At 47.6% G+C, this 16,659-nt stretch overlaps 1 protein-coding gene across 1 annotated transcript in view; it reads right to left on the reverse strand.

Annotated features, from left to right (window-relative positions):
* Positions 1–16,659, reverse strand: part of lztfl1 (leucine zipper transcription factor-like 1) — a 42,619-nt gene that overhangs the window by 16,995 nt on the left and 8,965 nt on the right. The window contains exons 3-7 of the mRNA XM_055653572.1: positions 12,944–13,138; positions 7,946–8,006; positions 5,187–5,258; positions 2,232–2,297; positions 2,045–2,122 (exon numbers count right to left, since the gene is read on the reverse strand). Coding sequence (XP_055509547.1) covers positions 2,045–2,122; positions 2,232–2,297; positions 5,187–5,258; positions 7,946–8,006; positions 12,944–13,138 — 472 coding nt within the window. The remainder of the gene's footprint in view (positions 1–2,044; positions 2,123–2,231; positions 2,298–5,186; positions 5,259–7,945; positions 8,007–12,943; positions 13,139–16,659) is intronic.

Below are 16,659 nucleotides of genomic sequence, written 5' to 3' on the forward strand. Positions count from 1 at the left end.
ACTTATTAATAATGGTTTTGTTTGGTTTAGAGATACAGCGCGGAAACAGGTCCTTCGGCCCACCGGGACCCCACCAACTAGCTATCCTCGTATGACTGCACTGTCCTGCACACACTAGGGACAATTTGCATGTACACCAAGCCAATTCAGCTATAAGCCTGCATGTCTTTGCAATGTGGGAGGAAACCGGAGCTCTCGGAGAAATAGCACGCGGGTTGCAAGGAGAACGTACAAACTCCGTACAGACAAGCACCCATAGTCAGGATCGAACCCAAGTCTCTGGCGCTGTAGGGCAGCAACTCTACCGCTGCGCCACCGTGCTGTCCATAGTTAAATCCTTTTGCTATTAATAATAGTTATTGTACCGGGGCAAAAGTAACTATTATTAGATAATGGTTATTACATAGAAACATAGCCAATAGGTGCAGGAGTAGGCCATTCGGCCCTTCGAGCCAGCACCACAATTCAATAGGATCATGGCTGATCATCCAACTCAGTATCTTGTACCTTCCTTCTCTCCATACCCCCTGATCCCTTTAGCCACAAGGGCCACATCTAACTCCCTCTTAAATATAGCCAATAAACTGGCCTCAACTACATTCTGTGGCAGAGAATTCCAGAGATTCACCACTCTCTGTGTGAAAAATGTATTTCTCATCTCAGTCCTAAAAGATTTCCCCCTTTTCCTTAAACTGTGACCCCTTGTTCTGAACTTCCCCAACATTGGGAACAATCTTCCTGCATCTAGCCTGTCCAACCCCTTTAGAATTTTGTAAGTTTCTATAAGATCCCCCCTCAATCTTCTAAATTCTAGCGAGTACAAGCCGAGTCTATCCAGTCTTTCTTCATATGAAAGTCCTGACATCCCAGGAATCAGTCTGGTGAACCTTCTCTCTATGGCAAGAATGTCCTTCCTCAGATTAGGAGACCAAAACTGTATGCAATACTCCAGGTGTGGTCTCACCAAGACCCTGTACAACTGCAGTAGAACCTCCCTGCTCCTATACTTAAATCCTTTTGCTATCAATTCTAACATACCATTCGCTTTCTTCACTGCCTGCTGCACCTGCATGCCTACTTTTAATGACTGGTGTACCATGACACCCAGGTCTCTTTGCATCTCCCCTGTTCCTAATCGGCCACCATTCAAATAATAGTCTACTTTCCTGTTTTTGCCACCAAAGAGGATAACCTCACATTTATCCACATTATACTGCATCTGCCATGCATTTGCCCACTCACCCAGCCTATCCAAGTCACCTTACAGCCTCCTAGCATCCTCCTCACAGCTAACACTGCCCCCCAGCTTCGTGTCATCCGCAAACTTGGAGATGTTGCATTCAATTCCCTCGTCCAAATCATTAATATATATTGTAAATAGCTGTGGTCCAGGCACTGAGCCTTGTGGTACCCCACTAGTCACTGCCTGCCATTCTGAAAAGAACCCGTTTACTCCTACTCTTTGTTTCCTGTCTGCCAGCTAGTTCTCTATCCACATCAATACTGAACCCCCAATACCGTGTGCTTTAATACCCCCAATACCATGCGGTTTAGTAGTTATTAACATAATGTTTATAGCATACTTAATAGTTATGATCTTAATACTCGATCATAGTTCTTACCTTAATACTTACTTCAGGATGCAATGGTCAGTCAAGATATCAGGTCTAATACTATGACATATTTCTGATAGACACAAAATGCTGGAATAACTCAGCGGATCAGGCAGCATCTGTGGAGAACATGGATAGGTGACGTTTCACAGAGTGTTGGAGTAACTCAGCGGGTCAGGCAGCATCTGTGGAGAACATGGATAGGTGACGTTTCACAGAGTGCTGGAGTAACTCAGCGGGTCATGCAGCATCTCTGGATAGACGGATTGGGTGACGTTTCAGGTCGAGACCGCTGAGTTACTCCAGTATTTTGTGTCTATCTTTGGTGTAAACCAGCATCTGCAGTTCCTTCCAACACATATTTATGATACCTGTATTGGAAAAATAATGCCTACAAGGCATCTAATTAAAAACTTCTAAATTTGCCTTACCTCTTGGTCCCCTTGGGCTTTTTCTAAATCCTTAAGAACTCGCTCTAATTTGAACTTTTCATCCAATGCATTTGTGGCCTAGAATTCCAGTGATTAAAAATGGTCAGACGTTTCAAGAAACAGATAGACAGCTCTAGCATGAGATCATTTCTCGGTCATCAACAATCAGGGTGATAAATCACGTTACCTGTGTTTCGATAGTTTTTAGTCTTGCCTTCAGCTTATCGTTCTCCTCTTGGAGTCGTGTGATCTCCTGCACAAATAAAGGTCAAGCTCAGTCATTCTCGTCGCAGTTTACTTACTCTGTATCAAACAAGAATTTGGTTCAAGAATTTATATCAAGTGATTTCAGTGGAAGATAAGACATAAAAAGCTGGAGTTATGGGGCCTGTCCCACTTACGCGACTTTTTCTGCGACTGCCGGCAATAGGTCGTTGCAGGTCGGTGAAAATGTTCAACATGTTGAAAATCCAGTGGCAACTAGAACAAGGTACAACTCTTTGGGCGACTACTCACGACCATACAGGCTTCACCCCGCGACATGTCGCTAGGGTGTCATCACTATGGTCGTGAGTCGTCTCCTCAGTCGCCCAAAGAGTCGTACCTTGTTCTGGTCGCCGGTGAATTTTCAATATGTTGAACATTTTCGCCGACCTGCAACGACCTATGGCGGGTGCTGGCAGTCGCCGAAAAAGTTGCGTAAGTGGGACAGGCCCAAAACTCAGAGGGTCAGACGGCATCTCTGGAGAAAAGGAATAGGTGACCTTTAGGGTCGAAGCCCTTCTTCAGAAACATCAGATCTCGAGCCGAAACGTGACCTTTTCTCCCAAGATGCTGCCAGTCCCACTGAGTTACTCCAGCTTTATGTGTCCATCTTCGGTGTAAACCAGCATCTCCAGTTCCTTCCTGCACATACTAAGAATTTTAAATAGTTTAGTTTGAGATGAACTGAAGAGTTTAGTTTAGTTTAGATCAGTTTTTTAATTTCGAAATACAGCGTGGAAGTAAGCCTTTCGGCCCACGGAGTCTGCGCCAATGAGCGATCACCCCGTACACTATCCTACACACAATTTAGAATTTTTACCAAAGCCAATTAACCTACAAACCTGTACGTCTATGACTCGTGGGAGAAAATCGGATCATCGAGGGGAAAACCCATGCAGGCACAGGGAGAACGTACAAACTCCATACAGACAGAACCCGTGGTCAGGATTGAACCCGGGTTTGTGGCGCTATGAAGAAGTAAATCTACCGCTGCGCCAGTGAGTTAGTAAAATTAACACAAGATCTGGTGGTCCAAAAAACAACAGATCTTCATCGCAAAGATAGCAAGCTGATGATTTTGTGGACTTCCAATGGCCGTGAATGAAATGAATAACTTTATTGTCACATGTGACAAGCCACAGAGAAATTCTTTGCTTGCCACGTAAAGGGCGGTTACCAAGTTACGTAGTATCCCGCTCCAGGACCTTCCCCCCCCTCCCCCCATCGCGGCACTCCCCCCACGTTGGGTCCTCTGTCGACTCCCACCTCCCCTCACGGCGGTTATTTTTAAAAGGCAGAGATTGAGCTACAGAGAGAGGTTGAGTTACATGGAGCGCAGGAGGATGAGGGATGATCTTATAGAGGTGTACAAAATCATGATTGGAATAGATCGGATAGATGCACAGGGTCTCTTGTCCAGAGTAGGGGAATCGAGGACCAGAGGACATAGGTTCAAGGTGAGGGGGAGAAGATAACTTTTTCACACAGAGGGTGGTGGGTATATGGAACGAGCTTCCAGAGGATGTAGTTGAGGCAGGGACTGTCCCATTGTTTAAGAAACAGTTAGGCAGATATATGGATAGGACAGGTTTGGAGGGATATGGACCAAGCGCAGGCAGGTGGGACTAGTGCAGCTGGGACAATGTCAGTTGGTGTGGGCAAGTTGGGTCGCAGGACCTGTTTCCACACTGTATCACTATGACTATGACTCTATTGACAGGTTCCTGACGAGTACAGGTGTCCGGGGCTATGGGGAGTAGGCAGGAGAGTGGGGTTGAGAGGGAAAGATAGATCAGCCATGGTTGAATGTGGAGTAGGCTTGATGGGTCGAATGGCCTACTTCTGCACCTAGAACCTATGAACTTAGAGACAGGTCCTGAACTACTAAATGCCTCATTAAACACCCTCGGACTATCTCCCTCTGACTTTATCTTGCACTAGACGTTGTTCCCTTTATCCTGTTTCCGTACACTGTGGACGGCTCGATTGTAATGTATAGTCAATCAAGAATTCCAGAACTAGGGCCACAGTTTAAGAATAAGGAGTAAGCCATTTAGAACGGAGACGAGGAAACACTTTTTCTCACAGAGAGTTGTGAGTCTGTGGAATTCTCTGCCTCAGAGGGCGGTGGAGGCCGGTTCTCTGGATGCTTTCAAGAGAGAGCTAGATAGGGCTCTTAAAAATAACAGAGTCAGGGGATATGGGGAGAAGGCAGGAACGGGGTACTGATTGGGGATGATCAGCCATGATCACATTGAATGGCGGTGCTGGCTTGAAGAGCCGAATGGCCTACTCCTGCACCTATTGTCTATAAGAATCTATCTCTGCCTTAAAAGTATTCATTGACTTGGCCACCCTCTGACTACAGAAATTCCTCCTCATCTCCTTTCTAAAGTTAGGTTGGTGAGAGGATGGTTCAGTTGCCCGATAACAGCTGGGAAGGAACTGTCCCTGAATCTGGAGGTGTGTGTTTTCACACTTCTGTACCTCTTGCCCGATGAGAGAGGGGAGAAGAGGGAGTGGCCGGGTGAGACCGGTCCTTGATTATGCTGGTGGTCTTGAGTTTGAGTTTAGTTTATTGTCATGTGCACCGAGGTACAGTGAAAAGCTTTGCCGAGGCAACGTGAAGTGTGAATGGAGTCAATGGAATTTCACGTGTCCATCCTAATCTTCGTGATGAGCCCGATGTGTCAGGGGTTATGGGGAGAAGGCAAGAGAATTGTGTTGAGAGAGAGAGAGATAGATCAGCCATGATTGAATGGCAGATGGGTCAAAGGGCCTAATTCTGCTCCAATCACTTATGAAGCCCGGGAAAAAGATTTTGACTCCCTTCACCTTTAAATATTTTTTGGTCATAGATTCCTCAGACAAGTCTTACCTTGCTCAAGAGTTCAGAAACGCCTCCTTCATTCAATGGAGCAAGTTTCAGTTTGCTGATTTCTGTGCTTGCCTGCAGGAAAAATCAAGGGAGAAAATGATTATGTGGGATCATTACGTTATTGGTAGACACAAAAATCTGGAGTAACTCAGCGGGACCGGCAGCATCTCTGGAGAGAAGGAATGGGTGACATTTCGGGTCGAGACCCTTCTTCAGACTGAGAGTCAGGGGAGAGGGGGACGTGGAGACATGGAAGGGTAAGGTGCGAAAACAAATAAGGTGCGGATGAAGACCCCTTTGGCAGAGCGGCACGGTAGTGTAGTGGTAGAGTTGCTGCCTAACAGCTCTCACAGCGCTAGTGTCCCGGGTTCGATCCCAACTACGGGTGCTGTCTGTACGGAGTTTGTACGTTCTCCCCGTGACCACGTGGGATTTCTCCGAGATCATCGGTTTCCTCCCACACTCCAAAGACGTGCAGGTTTGTAGGCTAATTGGCTTGGTGTACGTGTAAATTGTCCCTAGTGTGCGTAAGATAGTATTCATGTGCGGGGATCGCTAGTTGGCGCCAACTCGGTAGGTCGAAGAGCCTGTTTCCGCGCTGTATCACTAAACTAAACTAAACTAAAAGATCACGGAAAATGCAGAATAGCAGCAATTCTGCCCCCCACCATATGATGTGAGCATATAAACTCGACAGTGTACAAAATCCTGACTTGTTTAGACGAGGCAGACCAACATAAAGCTTCCCTATTACCTGAGGGATCAAGGATCACAGGACAATATTTGATTAAGTATCCTAATTTGAGGAAGTACATTCTTGCTATCGAGGGAGTTCAGCGTAGGTTTACAAGGTTAATTCCTGGGATGGCGGGACTGTCATATGCTGAGAGAATGGAGCGGCTGGGCTTGTACACTCTGGAGTTTAGAAGGATGAGAGGTGATCTCATTGAAACATATTAAGATTGTTAAGGGCTTGGACACGCTAGAGGTAGGAAACATGTTCCCGATGCTGGGCGAGTCCAGAACCAGGGCCACAGTTTAAGAATAAGGAGTAAGCCATTTAGAACGGAGACGAGGAAACTTTTTCTCACAGAGAGTGGTGAGTGTGGAATTCTCTGCCTCAGAGGGCAGTGGAGGCAGGTTCTCTGGATGCTTTCAAGAGAGAGCTAGATAGGGCTCTTAAAAATAGCAGAGTCAGGGGATATGGGGAGAAGGCAGGAACCGGGTACTTATTGGGGATGATCAGCCATTGAATGGATCGATGGCTCGAAGGGCCAAATGGCCTCCTCCTGCACCTATCGTCTTGTTTAGATGAGGCATACCGAGATAAAGCTTCCCTATTACCAGAGGGATAAAGCAAGGATCACAGGACTTAATATTTGATTAGTTAAAGATCCAAGCAAACTTGGGGGGAAAAAAGTGTTTTTTAAAATAAGTGTACTGTCGTAATCTGGAATGCACAAACATAAAGTGCAGTCGATGCAGAAGCGGCCACATCAGTCTGAAGAAGGGTCTCGACCCGAAACGTCGCCTTTCCTTCACTCCATAGATGCTGCCTCACCCGCTGAGTTTCTCCAGCATTTTTGTCTACAGCTTTCAAAAGGGAACTGGATAAATATTTCAATAGTACAAAATATTGCAGTACTCTGACAACAGCACAAGGGAATGAGACTGAGCGGATTAATCTGTGGAATTCTCTGCCTCAGAGGGCAGTGGAGGCCGATTCACTGAATGCTTTCAAAAGAGAGTTAGATGGAGCTCTGAGAGCTAGCGGAATCAAGGGATATGGGGAGAAGGCAGGAAGGGGTACTGTGGATGGTAGACATAAAATGCTGGAGTAACTCAGCGGGTCAGGCAGCTTCTCTGGAGAGAAGGATTAGATAATATTTCGGGTTGAGACCTTTCTTCAGACTGATGTCAGGGGAGGGGGCGGGACAGAGATAGTTGGAGACAGTCAGACTGGTGGGAGAACTGGGAAGGGGATGGAGAAGGAAAGCAAGGGCTATCTGAAGTTAGAGAAGTCAATGTTCATACCGCTGGGGTGTAAACTACCCAAGCGGTATTATGAGGTGTTGCTCCCCCAATTTGCGCTGAGCCTCACTCTGACAATGGAGGAGGCCCAGGACAAAGGTCAGATTGGGAATGGGAGGGGGAGTTGAAGTGCTGAGCAACGGGAGATCAGGCAGGTTTAGGCGGACTGAGCGGAGGTGTTCAGTGAAACGATCGCCGAGCCTGCGCTTGGTCTCGCCGATGTAGAGAAGTTGACACCTTGCTTTCTCTCTCCATCCCCTCCCCCTTTCCAGTTCTCTCACCAGTCTTACCGTCTCCGACTACATTCTATCCCTGTCCCGTCCTCTCCCCTGACATCAGTCTGAAGAAGGGTCTCGGCCCGAAACGTCGCCTATTCCTTCTCTCCAGAGATGCTGCCTCACCCGCTGAGTTACTCCAGCATTTTTGTGTCTACCTTCCATTTAAAAAAGGATCTGCAGTTCTTTCTTACTGAATGTGGATGATCAGCCATGATCACATTGAATGGCAGTGCTGGCTCGAAGGGCTGAATGGTCTATTCCTGCACCTGTCTATGTATCTTGGACGAAACAGTACAAGTACGATGGGCTTGCCTCCGTTAGTGCTGCGATAGCTGCCTGTACGACCAGGATTGTAGAACTTATTCTCTCTCACATTCCAAATAAGAAATAGATTAATTTTCAAATGCAATATATCTAAGGAAACCTTTACCGAGTTTAACTCAAACTTACTTTTTTGCCTGCTGTAGTAAATTCTGCCTTTTCAAATTCTGCAACTTGTTCTAAGAGTTCCCTGAAGTTAAAATAAAAGACAAATTGACAATCATCCTACAATGATTAAAAAGATGCACGTTTGATTATTCGAAGATCAGCTTGGTTCAGTTTAGAGATACAGCGTGGAAACAGGCCCTTTGGCCCACTGAGTCCGTGTCGACCAGCGATCCCCGCACACTTACACTATCCAAACCACACTCCAACGCACACTAGGGACAATTTACAATCAACTTTCAAATAACATTGCATAAGATTGGGGATTACATAGAACTAGTGTGAATAGATGATCGATCAATGGTTAGCGTGGACTCAATAAGTTGAAGGGCCCATTTCTAAATTGTTCCAAAAATAAATAACAAAGTATATATGAAGCACATCCATATTCCTGTTGACAAAATAAATTAAGAAGAAACCTTCGACAAATTGATTTAAAGGTAGAAACAATGAACATCAGATGCTGATCTACAAAAAAAGACTCAAAATGCTGGAGGATTCAAAATGGCGCGGCTTAAAATCAAACTGCTGCATCGAGGCGATCGAGGCACCCGATGGTGAAGCCCCCGCCAGGCGATGAAAGACCCCGCGAACAGATCGATTGAAGCCCACGATTCGGGGCGGACGAAGCTGCTGTTGCTGGCGTTCGGAGGTCAGCTCCCGATGTTACAGTCCACAGGGCCCACGGCCGAAGCCTCGCGTGTGTGTGGATGCGCACGCGTGCATGTTTGTGTGCGTGTGCATACGCGTGGCCACCAAGAAATTGCGTGTCCCCATGTTTTGATAGCGATTTCCGTGCTTGCTGGAGAACATGGATAGGTGACGTTTCACAGGGTGCTGGAGTAACTCAGCGGGTCAGGCAGCATCTGTGGAGAACATGGATAGGTGACGTTTCACAGAGTGCGGGAGTAACTCAGCGGGTCAGGCAGCATCTGTGGAGAACATGGATAGGTGATGTTTCACAGGGTGCTGGAGTAACTCAGCGGGTCAGGCAGCATCTGTGGAGAACATGGATAGGTGACGTTTCACAGAGTGCTGGAGTAACTCAGCGGGTCAGGCAGCATCTCTGGAGAACATGGATAAGTGACGTTTCTAATTGGGAGCCGTCTTCAGACTCGAGTCTGAAGAAGGTCCCAATCCACGCTCTCCAGAGATGCTGACTGGTCCGCTGAGTTACTCCAGCACGGTGCGTCTGGATTTAAAGGTGTTCTTCACCGGTTGTGAGAGCGGGGAGAGTGAGGACACAGAAAAACAGGCGGCGGCATCACATTCACTGGTTCCATCTACAAGTGAATCGCTCTTGCTACTTGTGGTGTGTCATAAGTGACAGGAGGAGAATTAGGCCATTCCTCCCATCAGGTCTTCTCCGCCATTCAATCATCTCTCCCTCCTAACCCCATTCTCCTGCCTTCTCCCCATAGCCCCCCGTCACCCGTACGAATCAAGAATCTATCTATCTCTGCCTTAAAAATATCCACTGACTTGGCCTCCACAGCCTTCCATGGCAAAGAATCCCACAGATATACGGACGAGGATAGTCACGTCGATAATCATGTCACAGAGATCCGGAAATCAATCTAAAGATAAAGTAAGGTTTTATATTAGGAGGGTAGTTGGGGGGGGGGGGGGGGGGGAGAGGCTGGATAGAGTGGATGGGGAGAGGATGTTTCAACTAGTGGGCAGAGTCTAGGAACAGAGGCCAGCCTCAGAATAATAGGATCTTGCTTTAGAATGGAGATGAGGAGGTTTCTTTAGCCAGAGCGTGGTGAATCTGTGAAATTCATTGCCACAGACTGTCGTGGAGGCCAAGTCAATGGGTAGTTTTAAAATGGAGATTGACAGGTTCTTGATTAATAAGTGTGACAAAGGTTACAAGGAGAAGGCAGGAGTACGTGGTTGAGAGGAAAAGGTAGATCAGCCATGATGGAATGGTGGAGTAGACTCGATGGGCCAAATGGCCTAACTTTGCGCTTAGGTCTTATGAACGTATGAAGTGGGGAAATGATGATGGGGGAAAGTGAAAAGGTTATTCAATAAAACAGATGACAGATTGGGCGGTACGGTGGCGCAGCGGTAGAGACAACGCCAGAGACGCGGGTTCGATCCTGTCTACGGGCGTTGTCTGTGTGGAGCGGATGGGTCATTTTAAAAACAAAAACATTTTACAGGAATATTGTTGATATAACTAATGAATTTCGATGTGCAGGAAGGAACTGCAGATGCTGGTTTACACCGAAGATAAGACACAAAACGCTGGAGTAACTCAGCAGGACAGGCAGCATCTCTGGAGAGAAGGAATGGGTGACGTTTCGGGTCGAGACCCCCCTTCTGTCCCCGTCAGCAGAAGGGTCACGACCCAAAATGTCACCCATTCCTTCTCTCCAGGGATGCTGCCTGTCCCAAATGAATTTAGATTCCTGTTTTTGAACTATGATTAGGACAACCACTCTGAGATCTCCGGTGTCCTCCCACACATGCAGGTTTGTAGGTTAATTGGCTTGGTATCGTCCCTAGTGTGTGTAGGATAGTGTAGGATCAGTCGAGGTGTGCTGGTGCGAATTCAAAGGTGTCTGCGCGGATCATTGCTTGCTGACCCGTTAGATTTAACAGTATCGATGCCTTTAGGTCATCAGGGTCGTTTCGGTGAACGATGCGGATATAGTGAGCGTAGTCTCGCTCAAACATTCGCCAGCGCTTGGCTATATCAGAATCAAATGCAAGCTGGCTTGGCTTTCGACAGGAGTTAGCCATGTCGTAAAAATCACTCACAAATAAAAACTGATAAACAAAATAAATCGCGGTACACAGACACGGGCTAGACCCGATTTTCTGACACCTTGTAAATGCCTTAATCTCACACAGGTTAAAGCACAAGCACCTTTATTGTCTAGAGCAGGAAAGTAGACTATTATCTGGATGGTGGCCAATTAGGCAAAGGGGAGATGTAACGAGACCTGGGTGTCATGGTACACCAGTCATTGAAAGTAGGCATGCAGGTGCAGCAGGCAGTGAAGAAAGCGAATGGTATGTTAGCATTCATAGCAAAAGGATTTGAGTATAAGAGCAGGGAGGTTCTTATAGAAACTTACAAAATTCTTAAGGGGTTGGACAGGCTAGATGCAGGAAGATTGTTCCTGATGTTGGGGAAGTCCAGAACAAGGGGTCACAGTTTAAGGAGAAGGGGGAAGTCTTTTAGGACCGAGATGATTTTTTTCACACAGAGAGTGGTGAATCTGTGGAATTCTCTGCCACAGAATGTAGTTGAGGCCAGTTAATTGGCTATATTTAAGAGGGAGTTAGATGTGGCCCTTGTGGCTAAAGGGATCAGGGGGTATGGAGAGGAGGCAGGTACAGGATACTGAGTTGGATGATCAGCCATGATCATATTGAATGGTGGTGCAGGCTCGAAGGGCCGAATGGCCTACTCCTGCACCTATTTTCTATGTTTCTATGTTTCTATCACATATGCAGTACATCACACGTTCAGTCTACTGCAGCTATTGCTAGACAGTGGGCGAGTTCTTACACTATACATCATATAATTAGGCAGTTGTGGCGGCTCCTAAGGGTCGTCCCATTATACTGCCGAACCCCTCGGCACAGGAGTGGTGCAGTCCGGAGGCGGTCCTTAGCCGGAGGGTATGAAAGGCAGGGTTTGGGTGCCATCTTTCCCTGGTTTCGTCTTCCCCTGACCCGGGAGGAAATAAAGTATAGTGCTTCTCAAACTGCGGACTACTTGCCTCATTCTGAGACCCACGCACTACATTGGTGACCCCCAGTCCATTGGCATCATGATGGAGACAGAAAAAGCCCCAAGACACACGCCACACCGATGTTCTGGACGCAGACATCCATCAAACAGCCCATCTCTGGACCACACGGCCGCTGTCTGGTTCCAGCAAAAAAAAACCCAGTATCAACCTGCGGGCACTCCGGTCGATGACACCCCGCTTCTATTACCTTGTGGGGATCACCGACGGCTGAACGCTGCAACAACAGCGGATCGATACCCCGTACCCCACATCCAGGACTTCACGGCCCATTTGGCTGGGGCCACATTTTTTTCTAAAGTGGATCTGGTGCGGGGTTATAACCAGATCCCGGTTCACCCGGATGACGTACCCAAGACGGCTATCATCACGTCGGGGTCACCAATGTAGTGCGTGGGTCTCAGAATGAGGCAAGTAGTCCGCATCAGCCCTCACGGTCTGCCATTGTCTTCCACGCCGTGATGCCCATGATGCCACTAGAGGCCCCGAGGGCCCGTTCCAGGTGCTGGAACCGGGCAGTCGACCCCGTCCTGGACATGGGGGGGGAGAAGGCCGTGCCGTTGCCCGTTTAAAGCCCGCACCTGGAATTGACCAGCGGTGCTGGTTGCTCAACAGGGGCCCCGAGGGCGTCCCCCCTCACTGTCCACCAGACCACCGTCACTCCACCTCCGAGGGTCGCCAGCCGCCCCCCACCACCTGTCCCTCCACCTACGCCCCCGCAAGCCCCGGGATCTGCTGACTTCCGCAGGGCCGGCCGGGTCGTGCGACCGCCGGTGCGTTTTGTGCCTCTGGTTTGGGGGGGGGGGTCCTGTGGCGGCTCCTAAGGGTCGTCCCATTATACTGCCGAACCCCTCGGCACAGGAGTGGTGCAGTCCGGAGGCGGTCCTTAGCCGGAGGGTATAAAAGGCAGGGTTTGGGTGCCATCTTTCCCTGGTTTCGTCTTCCCCTGAACCGGGAGGAAATAAAGTATAGTGCTTCTCAAACTGCGGACTACTTGCCTCATTCTGAGACCCACGCACTACACAGTTATATTTACTAAGCATTCTGATTGTCTAACATGCAATAGCCAATCTACCGTGTTAGTGTGCGGGGATCGGTGGTCGACATGGACTCGGTTGGGCTGAAGAGCCTGTTTCTGTGCTGTCTCTCTAAACTAAATGACATTTACTAAAACTTGAAAGGCTGTTTCTACCTGTTTTCCAGATCGGAAATGTCGGTCTGCAACTTCAAGTACCATTTCTCCGCCTGGCAGAACAGCTGGCGCAGGAACAGCACGTTAGTGTATGTGGTGTTGATGAGCTCCGACTCCACCTCACTGTGCACCACCACCTTCAGCCCATCCAGAATATCTGTCACTTCGTCCACAGTGAATGTGTCTTCAGTCAGCCTGGGGTGGACAAAATAGAAATTAGCACGGGTGTCAGAGGTTATGGGGAGAAGGCAGGGGAATGGGGTTAGGAGAGAGAGAGAAAGAGAGAGATAGATCAGCCATGATTGAACGGCGGAAAACACAATGGGCCAGATGGCCTAATTCTGCTCCCCTCACTTATGATCACGAGAGGGCCTGAACATCGGGCCTGAACATAGGGCCTGAGCGCTCGGGAGGCCCCGACCACGGATGAACAACAAAGAGGAGGATGACTGAACTGTGTTGCCTTCCCTCACAGTGGGAAACGTTGATTCTGCTGCGTGGGGATGTTTATGTCATCGTGTATTGTGTTCTTTTTTTATTCGTATGGCTGCGTGGTAACTCAAATTTCACTGTAACAATTGGTGCATGTGACAATAAATGTAACTTGAACTTGATCTTATCATCTGGACAACGGCATTTCACATCACTCTCTTTTTCATTTGTGTTTTGTAGTTTGAAGAGACAGCACGGAAACAGGCCCTTCGGCCCACCTTGTCCACACTGACCAGCGATTCCTGCACAATAGTCCTTCACACACTAGGGACAATGGTACATTTCTATACACCAAGCCAATTAACCTGTATGTCTTTAGAGTGTGTGAGGAAAGCAAAGATCTCGGAGAAAACCCATGCAAGTCACGGGGAGAAGGTACAGACAGCACCTGTAGTTTGGATCGAACCCGGGTCTCTGGTGCTGTAAGGCAGCGACTCTACCGCTGCGCCACCATGCTGCCAATATGTCATGTATCTGTACATTGTGGGTGGTTTGATTGTATTCCTTGATTTAATGCTTTATTATTAATGTTTAATGTTTTATTTGTCATTCTAAATGTCACTGTATGTCATGTTGTCACTTGCGGGTGGAGCACCAAGGCAAATTCCTTGTATGTGAATATGCCAATAAACTTATTCATTCATTCATTCGTATAGTCTTTCCGCTGACTAGTTAGCAGTCCACAAAAGGTGTACAGGTTTGTAGGTTAACTGGCTTGGTAAAGTTGTAAATTGTCCCAATTGTGTAGGACAGTGTTAGTGTACGGGGATAGCTGGTCGGCGCAGACTCCGTATGCCTCCAACAGGCAAATGAAGTCAGACTAACTCAAATCAAATATTGTACTGGACTTTATCGTGTACTAAACGTTATTTCCTTTATCCTGTACCAGTATACTGCAGACGGCTTGATGGTAATCATGTATTGTCTTTCCGCTGACTGGTTTGCACACAACTAAAGCTTTTCACCGTACCTCGGTACATGGTACACATGACATTAAACTGAAGCCGACCCGAAACGTCAGAGTCTGAAGAAGGATCCCAACCCGAAATGTCACCCATCCTTTTTCTCCAGAGATGCTGCCTGACCCACTGTTACTCCAGCAGCCTGTGAAACGTCACCTATCCATGTTCTCCTCAGATGCTGCCTGACCCGCTGAGTTACACCAGCACTCTGTGAAACGTCACCTATCCATGTTCTCCACAGATGCTGCCTGGGCCGCTGAGTTACTCCAGCACTCTGTGAAACGTCACAGTCAATCTTTGGTATAAACCAGCATCTGCAGTTCTTTATTTCAACTAAACTAAACATTAACCTAAATTCAACGCTTCTTTTTTGACTTTGAAACTAAAAGGAGGGAGGGGGAAAGTTTAAAGAAGTCAAGTGTAGGACAAGTCTTTTTTTTTTAATGGACACAGATGATGGTGGGTGGCGAGAACGCACTGCAGGGCACGGTGATTGAAGCAAGGATTGTTGCATTTGAGAGACATTTGATAGGCACATGGATGTACAGGGAAACAGAGGTATATGGGTCATGTGCAGGCAGAGTGAGTGAGTAAGTAAGTGAGTATGTTTATTGGCCATGTATTCACATACAAGGAATTTGCCTTGGTGCTCCGCCCACAAGTAACAACATGGCGTACAGTGACAGTTACGAATGACTCAGAAAACACTAAACATTAATAATAATAAAACATTAATGATAAAACACCATTGATCAAGCATGTGAACCAACAAAATACCAGATCAAAGGGAGGCAACAGATTTTTGACTGTTTAGTAGAGCAACTACTTGTGGATAAAAACTGTTTTTATGTCTGGCTGTGGCAGCTTTGACAATCCGGAGTCGCCTTCTAGAGGGAAGTGATTCAAAGAGTTTGAGGCCAGGGTGAGGGGTCAGAGATGATCTTGCCCGCTCGCTTCCTGGAGGCAGAGGAGATTAATTTAACTTGGCATCATGTTCCAGCACAGACATTGTGGACCGAAACAGGAAAAGACTGTGAAAACGCACACCGCCAGATTCAGGGACAGTTTCTTCCCCAGCTGTTATCAGGCAACTGAACCATCCTCTCACCAACTGGAGAGCGGTCCTGAGCTACGACCTACCTCATTGGTGATCCTCGGATCTTTACTCGGACTCGATCTTGCACCAAACATTATCCACGTTATTCCCCTTATCATGTGTCTGTACACTGTGAATGCAGTTGTACAGAGCCCTAGTGAGACCACACCTGGAGTATTGTGTGCAGTTTTGGTCCCCTCATTTGAGGAAGGACATTCTTGCTATTGAGGGAGTGCAGAGTAGGTTTACAAGGTTAATTCCTGGGATGGCGGGACTGTCATATGCTGGGAGAATGGAGCAGCTGGGCATGTACACTCTGTGGAGTTTAGAAGGATGAGAGGGTATCTCATTGAAACATATAAGATTGTTAAGGGCTTGGACACGGCAGAGGCAGGTAACATGTTCCCGATGTTGGGGGAGTCCAGAACCAGGGGCCACAGTTTAAGAATAAGGAGTAAGCCCTTTAGAACGGAGACGAGGAAACACTTTTTCTCACAGAGAGTGGTGAGTCTGGGGAATTCTCTGAGGGGCCGGTTCTTCAAGAGGATGAGGGCCGGTTCTCTGGATGCTTTCAAGAGAGAGCTAGATAGGGCTCTTAAAAATAGTGAAGTCAGGGGATATGGGGAGAAGGCAGGAACGGGGTACTGATTGGGGATGATCAGCCATGATCACATTGAATGGCGGTGCTGGCTCGAAGGACCAAATGGCCTACTCCTGCACCTATTGTCTATTGAATGGCTCAATTGTAATCATGTATTGTCTATCCACTGACTGGTCAGCACGCAACAAAAAGCTTTTCACTGTCCCTCGGTGCACGTGACAATAAACTAAACTCCAACTCAGCTGTCTCTGTGTTGTATTGTTCTATCTCTAGACAACACCCAAAGTCAGGATCGAACCCGAATGTCTGGCGCTGTGAAGTTGGAGCTCTGCCAGCTTTGCCACTGTGTCGCCCCCACGCCCCTCATGGTGTCAAGACCACCAACTCTCCCATAATGTCCGTAAGACGAGGGAGCTGGTTATTGATTGTAGAGAGTGAGGTGGAGTGCGTGGCCCAGTCAGCATGCATGGTGCCAAAGTGGAGATGGTTGACAGCTTCATGTTCTCAAGCATAAATATCAGCAACAATTTGTCCTGGACCAACCATGGACAAAGAGTTTTCAAGA

This window comes from Leucoraja erinacea, chromosome 2 (genome assembly GCF_028641065.1).
Source record: "Leucoraja erinacea ecotype New England chromosome 2, Leri_hhj_1, whole genome shotgun sequence".
Classification (NCBI taxonomy): Eukaryota; Metazoa; Chordata; class Chondrichthyes; order Rajiformes; family Rajidae; genus Leucoraja; species Leucoraja erinaceus.